Source organism: Schistocerca piceifrons, chromosome 1 (genome assembly GCF_021461385.2).
Source record: "Schistocerca piceifrons isolate TAMUIC-IGC-003096 chromosome 1, iqSchPice1.1, whole genome shotgun sequence".
Classification (NCBI taxonomy): Eukaryota; Metazoa; Arthropoda; class Insecta; order Orthoptera; family Acrididae; genus Schistocerca; species Schistocerca piceifrons.
The window spans coordinates 677,672,767-677,689,773 of record NC_060138.1 but is presented as its reverse complement, the minus strand read 5'-3'; the positions used below and the strand labels follow the sequence as shown (position 1 = coordinate 677,689,773).

At 41.6% G+C, this 17,007-nt stretch overlaps 1 protein-coding gene across 2 annotated transcripts in view; it reads right to left on the bottom strand.

Annotated features, from left to right (window-relative positions):
- Positions 1 to 14,682: 14,682 nt before the first annotated feature.
- Positions 14,683 to 17,007, bottom strand: part of LOC124709133 — a 490,737-nt gene continuing 488,412 nt past the window's right edge. For both annotated transcript variants that reach the window (XM_047240800.1, XM_047240809.1), the window contains one exon: positions 14,683 to 16,846. In XM_047240800.1, the coding sequence (XP_047096756.1) occupies positions 16,607 to 16,846 (240 nt within the window). In that variant the 3' untranslated portion in view covers positions 14,683 to 16,606. The remainder of the gene's footprint in view (positions 16,847 to 17,007) is intronic.

Below are 17,007 nucleotides of genomic sequence, written 5' to 3'. Positions count from 1 at the left end.
AAACTTGAAAGCTGTGAGAAAGTGCAGGCATCTAGCCTGCATCTGTCTCCTGTAACAGATGTTTAGGTTTTGTGTGCTTTGTAGTGATGTCAGCACAAGCATGATGGAGGCAGTGAAGTAAAGCACTCACGAGTTGTACACTGTTCAGAATGATACGAGTTACACTATTCAGATTCACAAAGATACACAGATGCAGAAGCATGCTGCAGGATTTAATCTGGCCTTGGCACTGGGACACAGCAGAGACAAGACACGGAGATTACGCATGTGTCTGTACTCATGCAAATACAGTGTCGTTGCAACTTGTACAGGAATCTTGGAACAGCGACAGACAAGTGGAGTGGCGCGGAGGGTGATGTCCAAGCTCAATGGGACAGAGCACATATAACCAGTCTGGCCACACCCAACAAACAGAGGCAGATGGATGCAAGTATGAGTCTAGTTGCTGTGATGGACATGCAGCTGGCTATGTGGGAGGTGGAGTCTGGAGCTCGACTCGATGTGATTTGTTGAAGATGCAGCCTGCTGCAGACAGGGTGACTCCTGCAGGTGGCAGCTGGGGGGAACAGTTTGTAACTCATTTAGTGACTGGGGTACGGGCTACTGCATTGTGTGGCAGGCTGTTATGGTGTATCACGGGTGTCTGAAGTGGACGCAGGGGGCAGAGCACATGACACAGTCTGCGGGCACTTGTGGTGGGAGTCATCTGGCTGGCTCTCGTGGGCATGGCTTGGGCAGCTATGCCATCTGGCTAGGCAAGATGGGGTGGGGCTGACATACACATAGCAGCATATTGACAGTATGGGTGCATCTTTCAGAGCCATGGGTATGGGCTCTGTCTGAGTGGTGATGGGGAAAGTCATCGATTGACACAGCTTCTGCTGGACTGAAGAAGTGAATGGGAGCAGGAGCGGTCAAGACGTAAGCTGGCTTGACTTCGTTGACACTTTGGTTGGCTTGTGCTTGTATTCGATATCATGCATTAGCTCACAACAGTGATGACATAGTGTAAAGCAGTCAAAGTGGTAATTGTACTGCACTGGCATGTGCAGTTTTGTTGGTATGTACAAATACTTTGCCATGTCGGTGCGTGCTGTTGTGTGCCGAAGTGTCGTGGAGTGGTGGTACCTCATCCATAAAATCTCCAAGGATGCCAAATGATTGGCCATAGACAAGGTTGGCAGGTGAGGACCTCTTCTTTAGTGTTACTCACAGGCTGAGCAGGACCAGTGGAATATTACTGTCCAGGCAGTGTCATAGGGGCTTTCAGTGTTTGATGGAGCTGCTCGACTGTGGCGTTATAGCGGAGAACTGCGACACATACAGCCTCTGTTCGAAAGATTCTGTAACACTCATAATTTCATGCCATTGTTGTGTTGGAGGGCAATACAATTGTCATCCTTGCACACACCTGTGTTTAATGTGTAACTGTCAGAAGTTTCATTGTTGTATTTCTGTTAGTTATTGTTCAGTGCTGTATTGAGTAGAACATTGTGTTGCACTGTTTGCGAATTTCGAGATGGCAGAATTAGAGGAGCAACATGTCTGCACTAAATGAGGTTGAGACCAATCTTCAGTCTTCATAATGCATCGGGAAAGGTTCCCCAAGGCAGAAAATGCTTGTCAGGTCAGGTCAAATATCAAACCCATGCTGATAGTTCTCTTTCACTTTGAAGGAATAGGTGATCATAAATTCATGCCACTTGAACAAACTTTTAATCAGCGGTAGTATCGGGACGTGCTGTGATGCCTGTGAGAAAATGTGAGAAGGAAATGGCCAGAAATGTGGTGAGGCAATTCTTGGCTCTTGCACCACGATAATGCACCTGCACATTCATCCCTGTCGGTGTGTATCCATTGCATAAAAAACAAAATCACTGTGCTGGCTCATTGTCTGTACTCTCCAGACCCCTGCAGACTCTCTTTTATTTCCAATGTTGAAAACCCAAGGACAAAGATTTGCAACGATACACGAGATAAAAGAAAATTCCCACACGGCGCTTCACACGATCCAGCTAGAGGCATACCAAGACTGCTTTTGACAGTGGAAACAGTGTTATGAGCAGTGTATCACTTGTGAAGGAAAGTATTTCGAAGGAGACCATGCACAATATGTAAAAGGTAACAATAGAAAAATTTTGTGGACAAAGTTGCGGAATTTTTTTGAACAGACCTCATACTCCAACTGTCACAACTGGTGTGGTGTTCACTTGGTATTTTTGTTCTGAAACAAGTGAATTACATGCTTGTGGTCAGTAAAAATCACTTTCTCTAACACTGCAAGCAGCTCGGGGTTGTGAACATTCCTGGTGCGTTGCAACTCTAATAGCTCCTGTGAGAAGAAACCAAATGGCAGCCAGTTACTGACTGCACACTGTGGAATGAGAAACGTCGCTTCTGTGAGGCTCCACTTTGACTCAATAAAAGCTTCTCTCCATTGAATCAGCCCAGATAATGGGAGTCCTTCCCTTGTAGGTGGGGACGCAGTGCAGCATTAGGCAGATTACACTGACAAAAATTTCTCATGCTAAGGTAGGGGCATAAGTCTTAGTGTCTGTGGGTGCGGCACATTCAAGATCACTTGTACCTTGTCTGGTAGTGACTTAGATCCGCCAGGGATCATTAAATGGTCTAGAAACTTAATTTCTGTGGTCCAAAGTATACATTTTGAGGGGTTAATAACAAAGACGGGCTCGCACAGGGAAAAATGGGAACTTGTTAACACGTGGCTAAAATCATACATGTGCAGTACAGCATAATAGCCCCCGCATGTTCACTATGAATTGTCTTTCTTGGAGACTAAGTGCAAGGCACAGGACCATTGATGGTGGACTGTTGAATGTCCCTTGGTGCACCAGGTGGGCAAGTGAGCTCTGGAAATTTGTCCAGCATGTCTGCGTATGGTCGGGGAGGGGGAGACATAATGGGTTTTACAGTGAAGTGGCCTACCGGTGTTGTCCCACTATCATCAAATTTGCTGTTGAATCAGTCAGCCGGGCATTTGCAATGTCAGCTAGCAGCTTTTGCTGGCTGAGCAAATCCGCACCTAGGATCAGCTCATTGACGTCATCCACGTACATACAAATGTGTGATGCAGTCATAGATCTGAATTTTGGTGCTGTGAGCCAAATGTTTTATTGCCTCAGTTTTTTGGCACTGTAAGAGACAGTGCCTTTGACTTCTGGAGGTGACAGACAGAAAACCTTATTGCCATGGTACTTCACACTGCCAGCTCGTTCTGCTACAAAGACGCCTCCTGGATATTCCACTGCAGCTGGGGGCATCTAGGCCTGATTGAAGATGGTAGTTGGATGCGAGCAGGGAGGCTGACACTTTTTCACTTCATTGCCAGAGTGGATATGATACCAGCAAAGGCTGCCCAGTGACTGATCAGATGCTGGCAGTGTACCGATAGAATGGTTGATACTGTACTGCCAGTTGTGCAAGCCAGTTCAGCAGCACCTGGATCTGCTACTGCTGCGCTGCTTGTTGCCCTCTGGCTGTACATGCATGAACTGGTTGTCTTGCTTGCTGCCAACTACAAGGCCAAGTTCTGACTAGATGGTGCAGGTCAGCATCCGGGGCAGCGGCTGTGGCAGAAGGATTGCCATGGAGTGAAACTTGCTGGTGAATTACGGCATCGTAAGCTGCTGCAGCAGCTATATTAAGCACCATTGCCAGTGCATTATGCATCCGATTGACCAAGTGCACAATGGCATCCAGCTGCATTTCTGTCCATGTAGTGATGATCATTTGCACTTGTGCTGGGAGGTTGCACACACAGATAGCATGCAGCTCTTGAGTCCCGAACCATGTCAGACTATGCCAGGCTCTGCAGATGGCGCAGGAACTGTGATGGCCTCCTGTCACCACATTCCTCTTGGTGCAGCAACTGATACACCTGTTATTCCTGCAATGATGAAATTCACCAGATTAATTCCTCCTTTAGTCACTTATATGAAGCCTCTGTTAGTTGGACAGTGATTATGTCCTGCACTTAGGCAACATAATCTTTGTCTAGCTGGCTCATGAAATGTCTGAATTAGGTGAGAAAGAAAACTGTCTCCACTTAACAAGCATGATTGGGTCATAGGGCCAAAAGGGCGGTGGCCTAACCAAAACCCCTTGTGCTTGCCAGTGCTCTCATATCTGTGGGAGGTGTCAATGTGGCTGTGCTTTGCACACAGAAGTTTTTCCAACTTGGTTCCAGGTGTGCAGAGTCCATGCCTGTGGAGAATGTTCGTAGCTTGCTCACCAGGCTCCTCCTCCCCTCCAGTTGCTCTACCAGTGTTTTCAGAAGATTTTGAGAACATAATGTGTGGGAGAATAGTGGCATATCTCAGGGCACACAACTTGCTGTCAAGACTCCGACTACAGAAGGAAGTATCCACAAAAAATTGTATTAATTGTTTTGTGTGTGAGGAACTAGCACGGCTGAACAATAGGTTGAGGACAGTAGTTGTTTACTTGGACTTAACAAAAATATATGATAATTTCAACCACACATTACTCACATAAAAGTAAAATTTTACTGTCCGAAGGCTGTCAAGTTTAAGTTGGCAATGCCATGTATTCTGAATTCTTAGGATTGTGGGTAGATCAAAAGCTTTCTTGGAAGTATAGTGTTCAAGATCTTGTGAAAAAACAGAATGCTGCTATCTTCACTATTATAATGATTTCCACTGTTTATGTCACAAACACATAAGCTTGTTTACATTACTGTGATTTTATTGTCTCACAGTTTATAGTTCGGGGCAACTCTGCGCACTCTCAAAAATATACTTAGTACAGAAAACGGGTGTCAAACTGATCTGCAGTGTTAGTTCATGAACTCCATATACAACCCTGAATACTCCCTCTGCCATCCCTGTATGTGTATTCGACCATGGGATATTTTGTTGACAATACTGGGTCATCCAGTGAACACTTTATGGAAATACAATACACACCTTGATAATGCTTCCTTAAGCACTGTACAAGAAAGTGTGCACTATTTAGCAAATTTCATTTTCAGTAAGCTTCCAGCAGAACTGAACTTCAGTGATAAACTCAGAGTATTTACCTCCAAGCTGAAAGGTTTCCTTGTAGAACACTCCTATTCTGTACAAGAATTCTTCAGTAGTTGAGAACTTTTTCTATAATGTATTATTTATTCATATACTGTTTCTTCATGTGGGTCCCAGAGAACTTGGTGTGGGTGTGTGGGTGTGTGTGTGTGTGTGTGTGTGTGTGTGTTTTTCATCCATATTTTGATAGCTGTCAACCTGTCACACATTTATTTTGTTTATCAAGTTCTCCACAAAGAGACACGGAGATGGGAGCTGCAACTACAATTCTCTTTTATTTTTTAAGGATTAAAGCTGGCCAACAGTTACACTTCCAAATAAAATTCATTCTAGAACATTATCAATTTCAGTGCTTTTTTCAGATCATGGGGCTCTACTGTAGTTTTTTTTGTTAATCAAACCAGCAAGACAAGCACATAGGAGAGATTTGGAACATTTGAAAGGTAAGAGTGATCTATTGGTAGAATTGAAGCTGTTGGGGTCATCTATGACTCATGCATGAATAACTCAAGTGGGAAGAGTGTTGCACATGAAAGGCAAATTTCTGAGGTTCAAGTCACCCACCCGCAGTAGAGCAGAAAATTCTTTCTGATGATGATCTGCACACCAACAATCTGAAGCAGTGCCCCAATAAAAAAGTGCACATCATCTTTAACTTCAATGAGGCTATTATAAGCTGTACAGATATGAAAATTAATACTGAAAAATTGCAAAAAAGAGTAAGGAGAGTGACAAATTAGCTGTTTGTATATTTTACAAATGTTGTCTTAAATGGCAAATTTTGCCAGTTATGCCATTAACTTGGTGTGACATCCCAGAAGACACTGCTTTATGATGACATTTATGGAACATATTATGATATTATGTGAATAGATAAATTGTAGCCATCGGGGGGGGGGGGGGGGGGTCGGTCTTTGGTCAATGACAAGCTATAGAAAACTATTGTCTTCAGTTTAACATTCAAGTTGCTACCATTTCCTGAACATATTAATGTTAGTTTTGTTCTATTGAAGGTTACATCCTAAATTTCAAATCCTAGGCACTGATAGGCTTTCATTACACAACAAACAACTAAAAATGGTGTAGACAATTTGCACACTGGAGAACAGAGACAGAAAGTCTTAAAGGTCTCATGTGAGCTTTAAGAGAAAAGTTTGATCACATGACGGTAGATGCAAATTAAAGGCAACGAGGTAAATGTGGGATGGTAACACACAAAGGAGGGCCAGGGGACGATAGTCGATCTTCGTGAAATCCGTAACACCACATAGCAAAACTGTAAAAGTCGTCACCAGAAAAATCCTCCTTGTTACGTTAAATTGAATCTCACAGACGATACTTTTCCAACCCATGGATGGCTACAATACTGCTACCCTCCTAATGAAAGAAGGGATGCACATCCACAAGTAGTTAATGTGGTGCTGCCTTCAAGAGCTGCATATGAATTTATAGCAGGTGCTTTACCATCTTGTTTGACTTCTTCAATATACTGTTAATGTGGGTTCATTACATCCACCTTAACTGTACAATATTCCCGATTCACAGATTATTTTACAGTACTTTGGTTCTCCTCTACTCCCGAGATGGCTACCTACCAGTAACATCTCATCATGAGGATGTTGGAGAAACTGACGTTAAATTCTTTATAAACAGTTAAATCAAGATGAAAACCTAAGCATTTGAAATGTGGTGCTACAGAAGAATTCTGAAATTCAGTTTGCAGACTGAAAAGGATACAGGGTGCATCAGTTATGCTGACACATAGAGGCTTGCATAGGATAGATTAGTGTGGAGATCTGCATCAAACTAATCTTTGGACTGAAGATGACCACAAACAACAACATAAAGAAAACTACTGTGTGTGTGTGTGTGTGTGTGTGTGTGTGTGTGTGTGTATATATATATATATATATATATATATATATATATATATAATAGAGGGAAACATTCCACGTGGGAAAAATATATCTAAAAAGAAAGATGATGAAACTTACCAAACAAAAGCGCTGGCAGGTCGATAGACACACAAACAAACACAAACATACACACAAAATTCTAGCTTTCGCAACCAATGGTTGCCTCGTCAGGAAAGAGGGAAGGAGAAGGAAAGACAAAAGGATATGGGTTTTAAGGGAGAGGGTAAGGAGTCATTCCAATCCCGGGAGCGGAAAGACTTACCTTAGGGGGAAAAAAGGACAGGTATACACTCGCACACACACACATATCCATCCACACATACACAGACACAAGCAGACATTTGTAAAGGCAAAGAGTTTGGGCAGAGATGTCAGTCGGGGCGGATGTACAGAGGCAAAGATGAAGTTGAAAGACAGGTGAGGTATGAGCGGCGGCAAATTGAAATTAGAAATTAGCGGAGATTGAGGCCTGGCAGATAGCGAGAAGAAAGGATATGCTGAAGGGCAAGTTCCCATCTCCGGAGTTCTGACAGGTTGGTGTTAGTGGGAAGTATCCAGATAACCCGGACAGTGTAACACTGTGCCAAGATGTGCTGGCCGTGCACCAAGGCATGTTTAGCCACAGGGTGATCCTCATTACCAACAAACACTGTCTGCCTGTGTCCATTCATGCGAATGGACAGTTTGTTGCTGGTCATTCCCACATAGAACGCTTCACAGTGTAGGCAGGTCAGTTGGTAAATCACGTGGGTGCTTTCACACGTGGCTCTGCCTTTGATCGTGTACACCTTCCGGGTTACAGGACTGGAATAGGTGGTGGTGGGAGGGTGCATGGGACAGGTTTTACACCGGGGGCGGTTACAGGGGTAGGAGCCAGAGGGTAGGGAAGGTGGTTTGGGGATTTCATAGGGATGAACTAAGAGGTTGCGAAGGTTAGGTGGACGGCGGAAAGACACTCTTGGTGGAGTGGGGAGGATTTCATGAAGGATGGATCTCATTTCAGGGCAGGATTTGAGGAAGTCGTATCCCTGCTGGAGAGCCACATTCAGAATCTGATCCAGTCCCGGAAAGTATCCTGTCACAAGTGGGGCACTTTTGGGGTTCTTCTGTGGAAGGTTCCGGGTTTGAGGAGATGAGGATGTGGCTCTGGTTATTTGCTTCTGTACCAGGTCGGGAGGGTAGTTACGGGATGCAAAAGCTGTTTTCAGGTTGTTGGTGTAATGGTTCAAGGATTCCGGACTGGAGCAGATTCGTTTGCCACGAAGACCTAGGCTGTAGGGAAGGGACCGTTTGATGTGGAATGGGTGGCAGCTGTCATAATGGAGGTACTGTTGCTTGTTGGTGGGTTTAATGTGGACGGACGTGTGAAGCTGGCCATTGGACAGGTGGAGGTCAACGTCAAGGAAAGTGGCATGGGATTTGGAGTAGGACCAGGTGAATCTGATGGAACCAAAGGAGTTAAGGCTGGAGAGGAAATTCTGGAGTTCTTCTTCACTGTGAGTCCAGATCACGAAAATGTCATCAATAAATCTGTACCAAACTTCGGGTTGGCAGGCCTGGGTAACCAGGAAGGCTTCCTCTAAGCGACCCATGAATAGGTTGGCATACGAGGGGGCCATCCTGGTACCCATGGCTGTTCCCTTTAATTGTTGGTATGTCTGGCCTTCAAAAGTGAAGAAGTTGTGGGTCAGGATGAAGCTGGCTAAGGTAATGAGGAAAGAGGTTTTAGGTAGGGCGGCAGGTGATCGGCGTGAAAGGAAGTGCTCCATCGCAGCGAGGCCCTGGACATGCGGAATATTTGTGTATAAGGAAGTGGCATCAATGGTTACAAGGATGGTTTCCGCGGGTAACAGACTGGGTAGGGATTCCAGGCGTTTGAGAAAGTGGTTGGTGTCTTTGATGAAGGATGGGAGACTGCATGTAATGGGTTGAAGGTGTTGATCTACGTAGGCAGAGATGCGTTCGGTGGGGGCTTGGTAACCAGCTACAATGGGACGGCCGGGATGATTGGGTTTGTGAATTTTGGGAAGAAGGTAGAAGGTAGGGGTGCGGGGTGTTGGTGGGGTCAGGAGGTTGATGGAGTCGGGTGAAAGGTTTTGTAGGGGGCCTAAGGTTCTGAGGATTCCTTGAAGCTCCGCCTGGACATCAGGAATGGGATTGCCTTGGCAAACTTTGTAAGTAGTGTTGTCTGAAAGCTGACGCAGTCCCTCAGCCACATACTCCCGACGATCAAGTACCACAGTTGTGGCACCCTTGTCCGCCGGAAGAATGACGATGGATCGGTCAGCCTTCAGATCACGGATAGCCTGGGCTTCAGCAGTGGTGATGTTGGGAGTAGGATTAAGGTTTTTTAAGAAGGATTGAGAGGCAAGGCTGGAAGTCAGAAATTCCTGGAAGGTTAGGAGAGGGTGATTTTGAGGAAGAGGAGGTGGGTCCCGCTGTGACGGAGGACGGAACTGTTCCAGGCATGGTTCAATTTGGATAGTGTCTTGGGGAGTTGGATCATTAGGAGTAGGATTAGGATCATTTTTCTTCATGGCAAAGTGATATTTCCAGCAGAGAGTACGGGTGTAGGACAGTAAATCTTTGACGAGGGCTGTTTGGTTAAATCTGGGAGTGGGGCTGAAGGTGAGGCCTTTGGATAGGACAGAGGTTTCGGATTGGGAGAGAGGTTTGGAGGAAAGGTTAACTACTGAATTGGGGTGTTGTGGTTCCAGATTGCGTTGATTGGAGCACTTCCTTTCACGCCGATCACCTGCCGCCCTACCTAAAACCTCTTTCCTCATTACCTTAGCCAGCTTCATCCTGACCCACAACTTCTTCACTTTTGAAGGCCAGACATACCAACAATTAAAGGGAACAGCCATGGGTACCAGGATGGCCCCCTCGTATGCCAACCTATTCATGGGTCACTTAGAGGAAGCCTTCCTGGTTACCCAGGCCTGCCAACCCGAAGTTTGGTACAGATTTATTGATGACATTTTCGTGATCTGGACTCACAGTGAAGAAGAACTCCAGAATTTCCTCTCCAACCTTAACTCCTTTGGTTCCATCAGATTCACCTGGTCCTACTCCAAATCCCATGCCACTTTCCTTGACGTTGACCTCCACCTGTCCAATGGCCAGCTTCACACGTCCGTCCACATTAAACCCACCAACAAGCAACAGTACCTCCATTATGACAGCTGCCACCCATTCCACATCAAACGGTCCCTTCCCTACAGCCTAGGTCTTCGTGGCAAACGAATCTGCTCCAGTCCGGAATCCTTGAACCATTACACCAACAACCTGAAAACAGCTTTTGCATCCCGTAACTACCCTCCCGACCTGGTACAGAAGCAAATAACCAGAGCCACATCCTCATCTCCTCAAACCCGGAACCTTCCACAGAAGAACCCCAAAAGTGCCCCACTTGTGACAGGATACTTTCCGGGACTGGATCAGATTCTGAATGTGGCTCTCCAGCAGGGATACGACTTCCTCAAATCCTGCCCTGAAATGAGATCCATCCTTCATGAAATCCTCCCCACTCCACCAAGAGTGTCTTTCCGCCGTCCACCTAACCTTCGCAACCTCTTAGTTCATCCCTATGAAATCCCCAAACCACCTTCCCTACCCTCTGGCTCCTACCCCTGTAACCGCCCCCGGTGTAAAACCTGTCCCATGCACCCTCCCACCACCACCTATTCCAGTCCTGTAACCCGGAAGGTGTACACGATCAAAGGCAGAGCCACGTGTGAAAGCACCCACGTGATTTACCAACTGACCTGCCTACACTGTGAAGCGTTCTATGTGGGAATGACCAGCAACAAACTGTCCATTCGCATGAATGGACACAGGCAGACAGTGTTTGTTGGTAATGAGGATCACCCTGTGGCTAAACATGCCTTGGTGCACGGCCAGCACATCTTGGCACAGTGTTACACTGTCCGGGTTATCTGGATACTTCCCACTAACACCAACCTGTCAGAACTCCGGAGATGGGAACTTGCCCTTCAGCATATCCTTTCTTCTCGCTATCTGCCAGGCCTCAATCTCCGCTAATTTCTAATTTCAATTTGCCGCCGCTCATACCTCACCTGTCTTTCAACTTCATCTTTGCCTCTGTACATCCGCCCCGACTGACATCTCTGCCCAAACTCTTTGCCTTTACAAATGTCTGCTTGTGTCTGTGTATGTGTGGATGGATATGTGTGTGTGTGCGAGTGTATACCTGTCCTTTTTTCCCCCTAAGGTAAGTCTTTCCGCTCCCTTAAAACCCATATCCTTTTGTCTTTCCTTCTCCTTCCCTCTTTCCTGACGAGGCAACCATTGGTTGCGAAAGCTAGAATTTTGTGTGTATGTTTGTGTTTGTTTGTGTGTCTATCGACCTGCCAGCGCTTTTGTTTGGTAAGTTTCATCATCTTTCTTTATTTTTATATATATATATATATATATATATATATATATATATATATATATATATATATATAAAAATAACAGGCTCCATTTGTTCATTTGTTACCACATCTAGGGGAATCAAAAACATAGGAGTTTCCATTATTGTTACATAATTTGACAAGTGAATTTAGATCTACCATTGGTTGTTTCCATCATAAAACTATTCACCACTGTGGCTTGTCTGATTTTGCAAGTAAGTTACTACCCAGAACCAAATGGGGTATCCATTCAACAAGTTCTAAGTGACCTGTCCCACCCACATCTCCAATAAAGATGATGTAACCTGGAGTTTTGAAAGCTAAGAATGACACTAGAAGCGGCACCTACAGAAATTAGTCATCCAACTCCCTTAAGCAAATATTAATCTGATTTTTTGCAGCACTTCTGAAAATATGTGGATGGACAATTAAAGAAGGGAACAGGGAGATAAAAATGACTGGGTTCATTTAGGAAGTAGAATGCTGTAGTCACAAGTAAATCTGCAATGTGCCTTAAACTGCAAGTTTATGGCCAATATACACTGCCAGTGCTAACACACAGAAGTGAAACAAGAACACAAATTGATGTTAAAGTCCAAAAAAATGAGGTTTGCTGAATTACAAGTGGAAAGATGCATAAAAGACAAGAGTTAAGTCCTGATAGTGCTTGTGAAGATAAGAATGGTGATAGATTTGGCATGAAGTGATATGAAATGATGGGACATTGACTAAGGACACTCAGAATATCTACTTACCCATCAACAAAAATAATTTACTGCTTTTATTGGACTCTTCCACCCACATATGACACTACTGTCTTGCAGGACAAGAAAAAGGTGGTTACATAGGGAACAACCAGCATTATTCAATGACTGAAATATACATTATGCACTTTTCAGGACATTCTCAGAGAATATAATTTCCAGTAGATATGTCACTTCACATCTTTCAACAACATACATCTTGAACATGAACCATTTGTTGGTTTTCAGTTATTCATGTTTTATGATCTACATACTGTAAAGTGCTTTGATGCATTAGTCTTTATCTGTTAAGAGTATTTGGTGTAAAGAAAATGTTTTCAGTACTCCAAAACAATGTACTGTAAGAAATAAACAAGAGAGACTGTGGGGAAAATGTGATGAATGTAAAAACTGTTATGAGAATTGTAACAACATTATATATATATATATGTGTGTATCAAGTCCAATCTGACCAATAGTCAGGATTGTGCTATCTTTACTTGTTATGAACATTAGGAAAGAAAGAATGTATAAATAATTCTGCATGCAGCAATATTGGGTATCACTAGTAACTTTTAAAATACTCCCCAATGTGTTTTAGAACACAATTTTGATTAATGTACTTTTACAGTGAAAAAAAGTTCTTGAAAGGCTTGAAATGTCATACATGACAATTTCCTTGTCAGTACCCACCAAATGGGGTTGCAGCTGCTGCATCAAATTTTTAAGAAGGCCAGGATTGTATTAGATTTAAATTGGTGTAGGAGGGAGAATACTTCCAACTGCACTTTTGAATTAACTTCTAATAATCGTGATCATATGGCACCTTACACAGGAGATTTTATGCCTTTTCTCAGTCATCTCAAGTTCCATTTAGTGAACAAATTGACCATTTATGATGCAATGATACCTATGACCTGCAGGACACTGGAGCTGTTGAGATTTTTTGAGGTACAAAATTTATCCGCTCCAACTACCTGCCTGCATTTCAGCCATCCAGTTTATGTACTCTGCAGCAAAAAATAGTTCAACCCATCCAGGCCTATCACCTTATGTGCAGCAGCTGGCAAAAGTGTTGATATTCCATTATAGCATGTAGAAATTCAGGGCAATAATTTGACAAATTCAGAAACCCAATTCAATGACCTTCATGTTAAAACACAGGGATGCACCATTGGGAGGAAGACTGGCTGGAAAAGAGGAGCAAGTTATGGTCAGTAAGCAAACCTGCTCAACTGTATAACAGTCACTAAGTCAGTCACTAAGGTGATATGATGTACTCCTTACTTCCTTTCACACTGGATACTGCTCTCTGACAGATGGTGAGCTCTCTTTTCTGAAGATGACTTTTGTTCTTTTTCTTTAGTTTTCATTAATTTTGTAATTTATTTACTATTAACCTGTAAATCACAAGTATGGAAAATGGTCCAGGCTGTTTTGTGCCCTAAACCAAAAAAAAAAGCCAGATTTGCAATGGTGGCTATGCAAAATGAATAAATAAACTGCACAAAAACTTGTTAATATCTGCAATGATGATATTTGATATAAATAAATGAATAGAGAAGGAACCTTCATTTCACTACAAGATCTAAGTAGTTTTAAGTATTTTAGTTTCTCTAGTATAAATTAGCTAAGGAGTAAAGACATATACTCATCAAATAGCCAAGATCCTGAGTTGTCTAAAGGTACATAAATGAGACTGAAAATGTTGCTAGTTTTTGGACAAATCATCCTGCAGGGCTTTAAATCATTAGAGGTATGAAGAAGGATTTGACCAAAAGCTAGCAACAACTTGTCTTGTTTACGGGCCTGTCACTGACTCAGCACAGCACCTCAATTATTCAGTGAATTGTTACCTTTAGTCTCTGAACGGTTTATATTTCACCAAGTGCTTTCTGTACCATATGTTTGGTATACTATGTGATCATTTACAAAGGCTTCATCTGCTCTTTTTTGGCTGTTTTATAAAATAACATACAGTATATAAAAACAGAAGGGATGGGAGGAGATACGAAGCATGTGCAAATCTGAAGAGAATTTCATAGAATTACCTTCTACAGTATTTGCATTTGGCTTCTTTGCTGTAAGTAAAACTTGTTATGGATAAACATACATGGCAGTTTCATTTGGCCCAACAACATTATTTTATTTTTGAGGTAAATTTTTAAAAATATTTTCAGTCATTTTATGCAGAAAAACATGGCTGTAAAGTACACTTGTACTTTTCAATAAAGTTAATATTATAATGCAGTCTTTGAATTCACTTTTATTCAATGCACAGAATAACTCACTAATTTCAGTTGGTCAGTGCCCCACTCAGTCAATTTTATGATTAGCCTAGTTATTTCACTTCCATGTTAAGTATTCATTCTTATTTATTACCCTCTGTAGGTCAGAGCTGTGAGAATGAAATCTATAAACTTTTTAACAGCTGTGCTAAAAAAGGGAATCTATCACTGAATCTCTGTGGCACACTGTTTCACACCATGAAGAAAGAGTGTTGCACATACAAAGTAAGAAAGAAGAGAAAATACAATTATCAAATCTCAATTGTCTCATTTATTAGAAATACAAATGTAGTATAACAATAAGACTAGATATTTCACAAAGTAGAAAATGTTACATATTTATGTATTTCAGTATTTAGTTAAGAAACCCTGATTTCTTCCTAAGGCACATCCAGAAAAAAGATGATATATGAGGAATGAGTAAAGAAAGTAACATCTTCTAGTGTACAAAACATGAAGTATATCTTATAACAAAACACATATATACAAAGTACTTCTTTTTTAAATATTTTATATATAATCAAATTTTGCTGTCTCAACTCTGCATTTTATTAACTTGCTTTGGAATTTATACAGAATGGCTGCATGAAACTTAAGTACAACACCTAAGTGATGAGCCATATTCTACTGTATCAATAATCCAAACTTTAGAAAATAAATATATTAATGACGACATAACAACAAAATGTGAAATTAACAAAAGAGCACATCAACATGAAACTAAACTTAACACAAGTACTTTGTGTGTTCATCTACCAACAGACAAGTTAACTCAAAATGCACAAACACAAACAAGAAATGGAAAATTCTAAAGTTATACTGCTTAGATATTGTGAAGTGATCTGAAACACGTGTTTCAGACAGGGCAATGACTGAATGTTTTATTTACAGATTCAATCCAAAATAATAATAAACAGCACCACTTCATTAAGAGCCTCTTTGGTTATAAGTTGTATAAAAGCACCATTTAAATTACTGGACAATGAAATCTACAACTTTCATCCAAAATTAGCAAACTGTTAAGTATTTTGCAACAACTGCTGCTGTTATCATATGTTTTTCTGGCCATATGGTATAATGAGTTATGGTCTGTCCGTCTAATTGAATCGAGCGACATATATACTAGTATGTAGGCTGTAAAACAGTGTAAATAGGAACAGGGACTTCAGAATGAGTATACAAGTTCGCAATGTTTGGTTACCAATATGAAATATATGATTTACCAGAGGAAAATAAACTCCTTTGTAACATGAAAAACATGTCATGAGTAACACACATACTACATTTAATTAATACACCATAACACTCAATGTTCTTGTTTTAACAGATATGTATACACATTATGAATTAGCAAAGGACTTCCACTAAATTAGTTTCAAATTCAGGTAGAAATATTACTTGCCATTCTGCTCTATTGTTTATCTGTTTGAATTACGCATCACATATATATCTGGACATTTCGATGTATCCTATGACGTAGTGGAATCCAACACAAGAATTGGCAGTGTTGTACCAAAACAAGCAATGTTATTATTTCATTCAATGATGTCTTGAAGTGCTGACATATTTGATACAACACAATTTCTCAAACTAAGTTACTTGTGTAACACAATTCACAAAAAGAACATAATCTTTCATCGGTTCCCTGAAGTGTAGTGTAAGAGGCCAAGATTCTTGACTGCAAGCTATGGCAAAATGAATGCAGCTTATTATAGCTAAGAGGTTGCTACTGTCATCATATTTCACCACATACTGCCTAACAACCTCTTTGACAAATCAAGTAATCCCTTATTCATTAAACATCACCACTTTTGATTTTTCAATAACAGTGGAATCCTGCAGTCATTCTAATATGATTACACTAATCAAAATATAACATTAAAAGATATTTAGTATTGTCATTTTATACAGTATATACCTTTCTTTAGGTGACGTGGAGCCCCACAATGTTATAGAAGCCATCAATAATTGCATCTTTAAAGCTTTAACATTAAATAACTTGAAATGTTTTCTTTCAAATTTGCAAGCATCAATTTCACATCTGACCTAGATCACATTAATTATTCTACAATAAATATTATCAAGGTACAGTTCAACTTTGCAGAATCATGGAAACTTTTGAAAATACAGCACTCCACAATTCAGAGAGATTTCAGAGTAGTGGGTTATTAAAAATTAGGTAGCTGCTGAACGACTGTACTGTGGTGTGGTGTAATACATAACAGCTGATGCAGGTAACTGCCACCGTGATGCGTGAAGCTCAATCAACTGCAGGAGGTGCTTTTTAATGAGGGGAGTAGCAGCTGCTGTGAGGAAAGTGTCTCTAATTTTAGCAAGGAGCTGCTGCAATTGTTGTGGGAGTTCTTGGTCCAGGTCTCGTCCAGCAGTAGTCAGCACAAAAAGTAAGCAATCCGTCTGTAAGAGAAGGGTCAAGTAATAAACTAACATTAACACGCAAATTTCATATTACAGCTCTCTAGACAAATTCCAAATGTCCTTTAAATGTAGAAAACAATAATAGTGACCAAAGTATCAAAAACTAACAATTTGGAAATGGAACAGATACGAAGAATTTT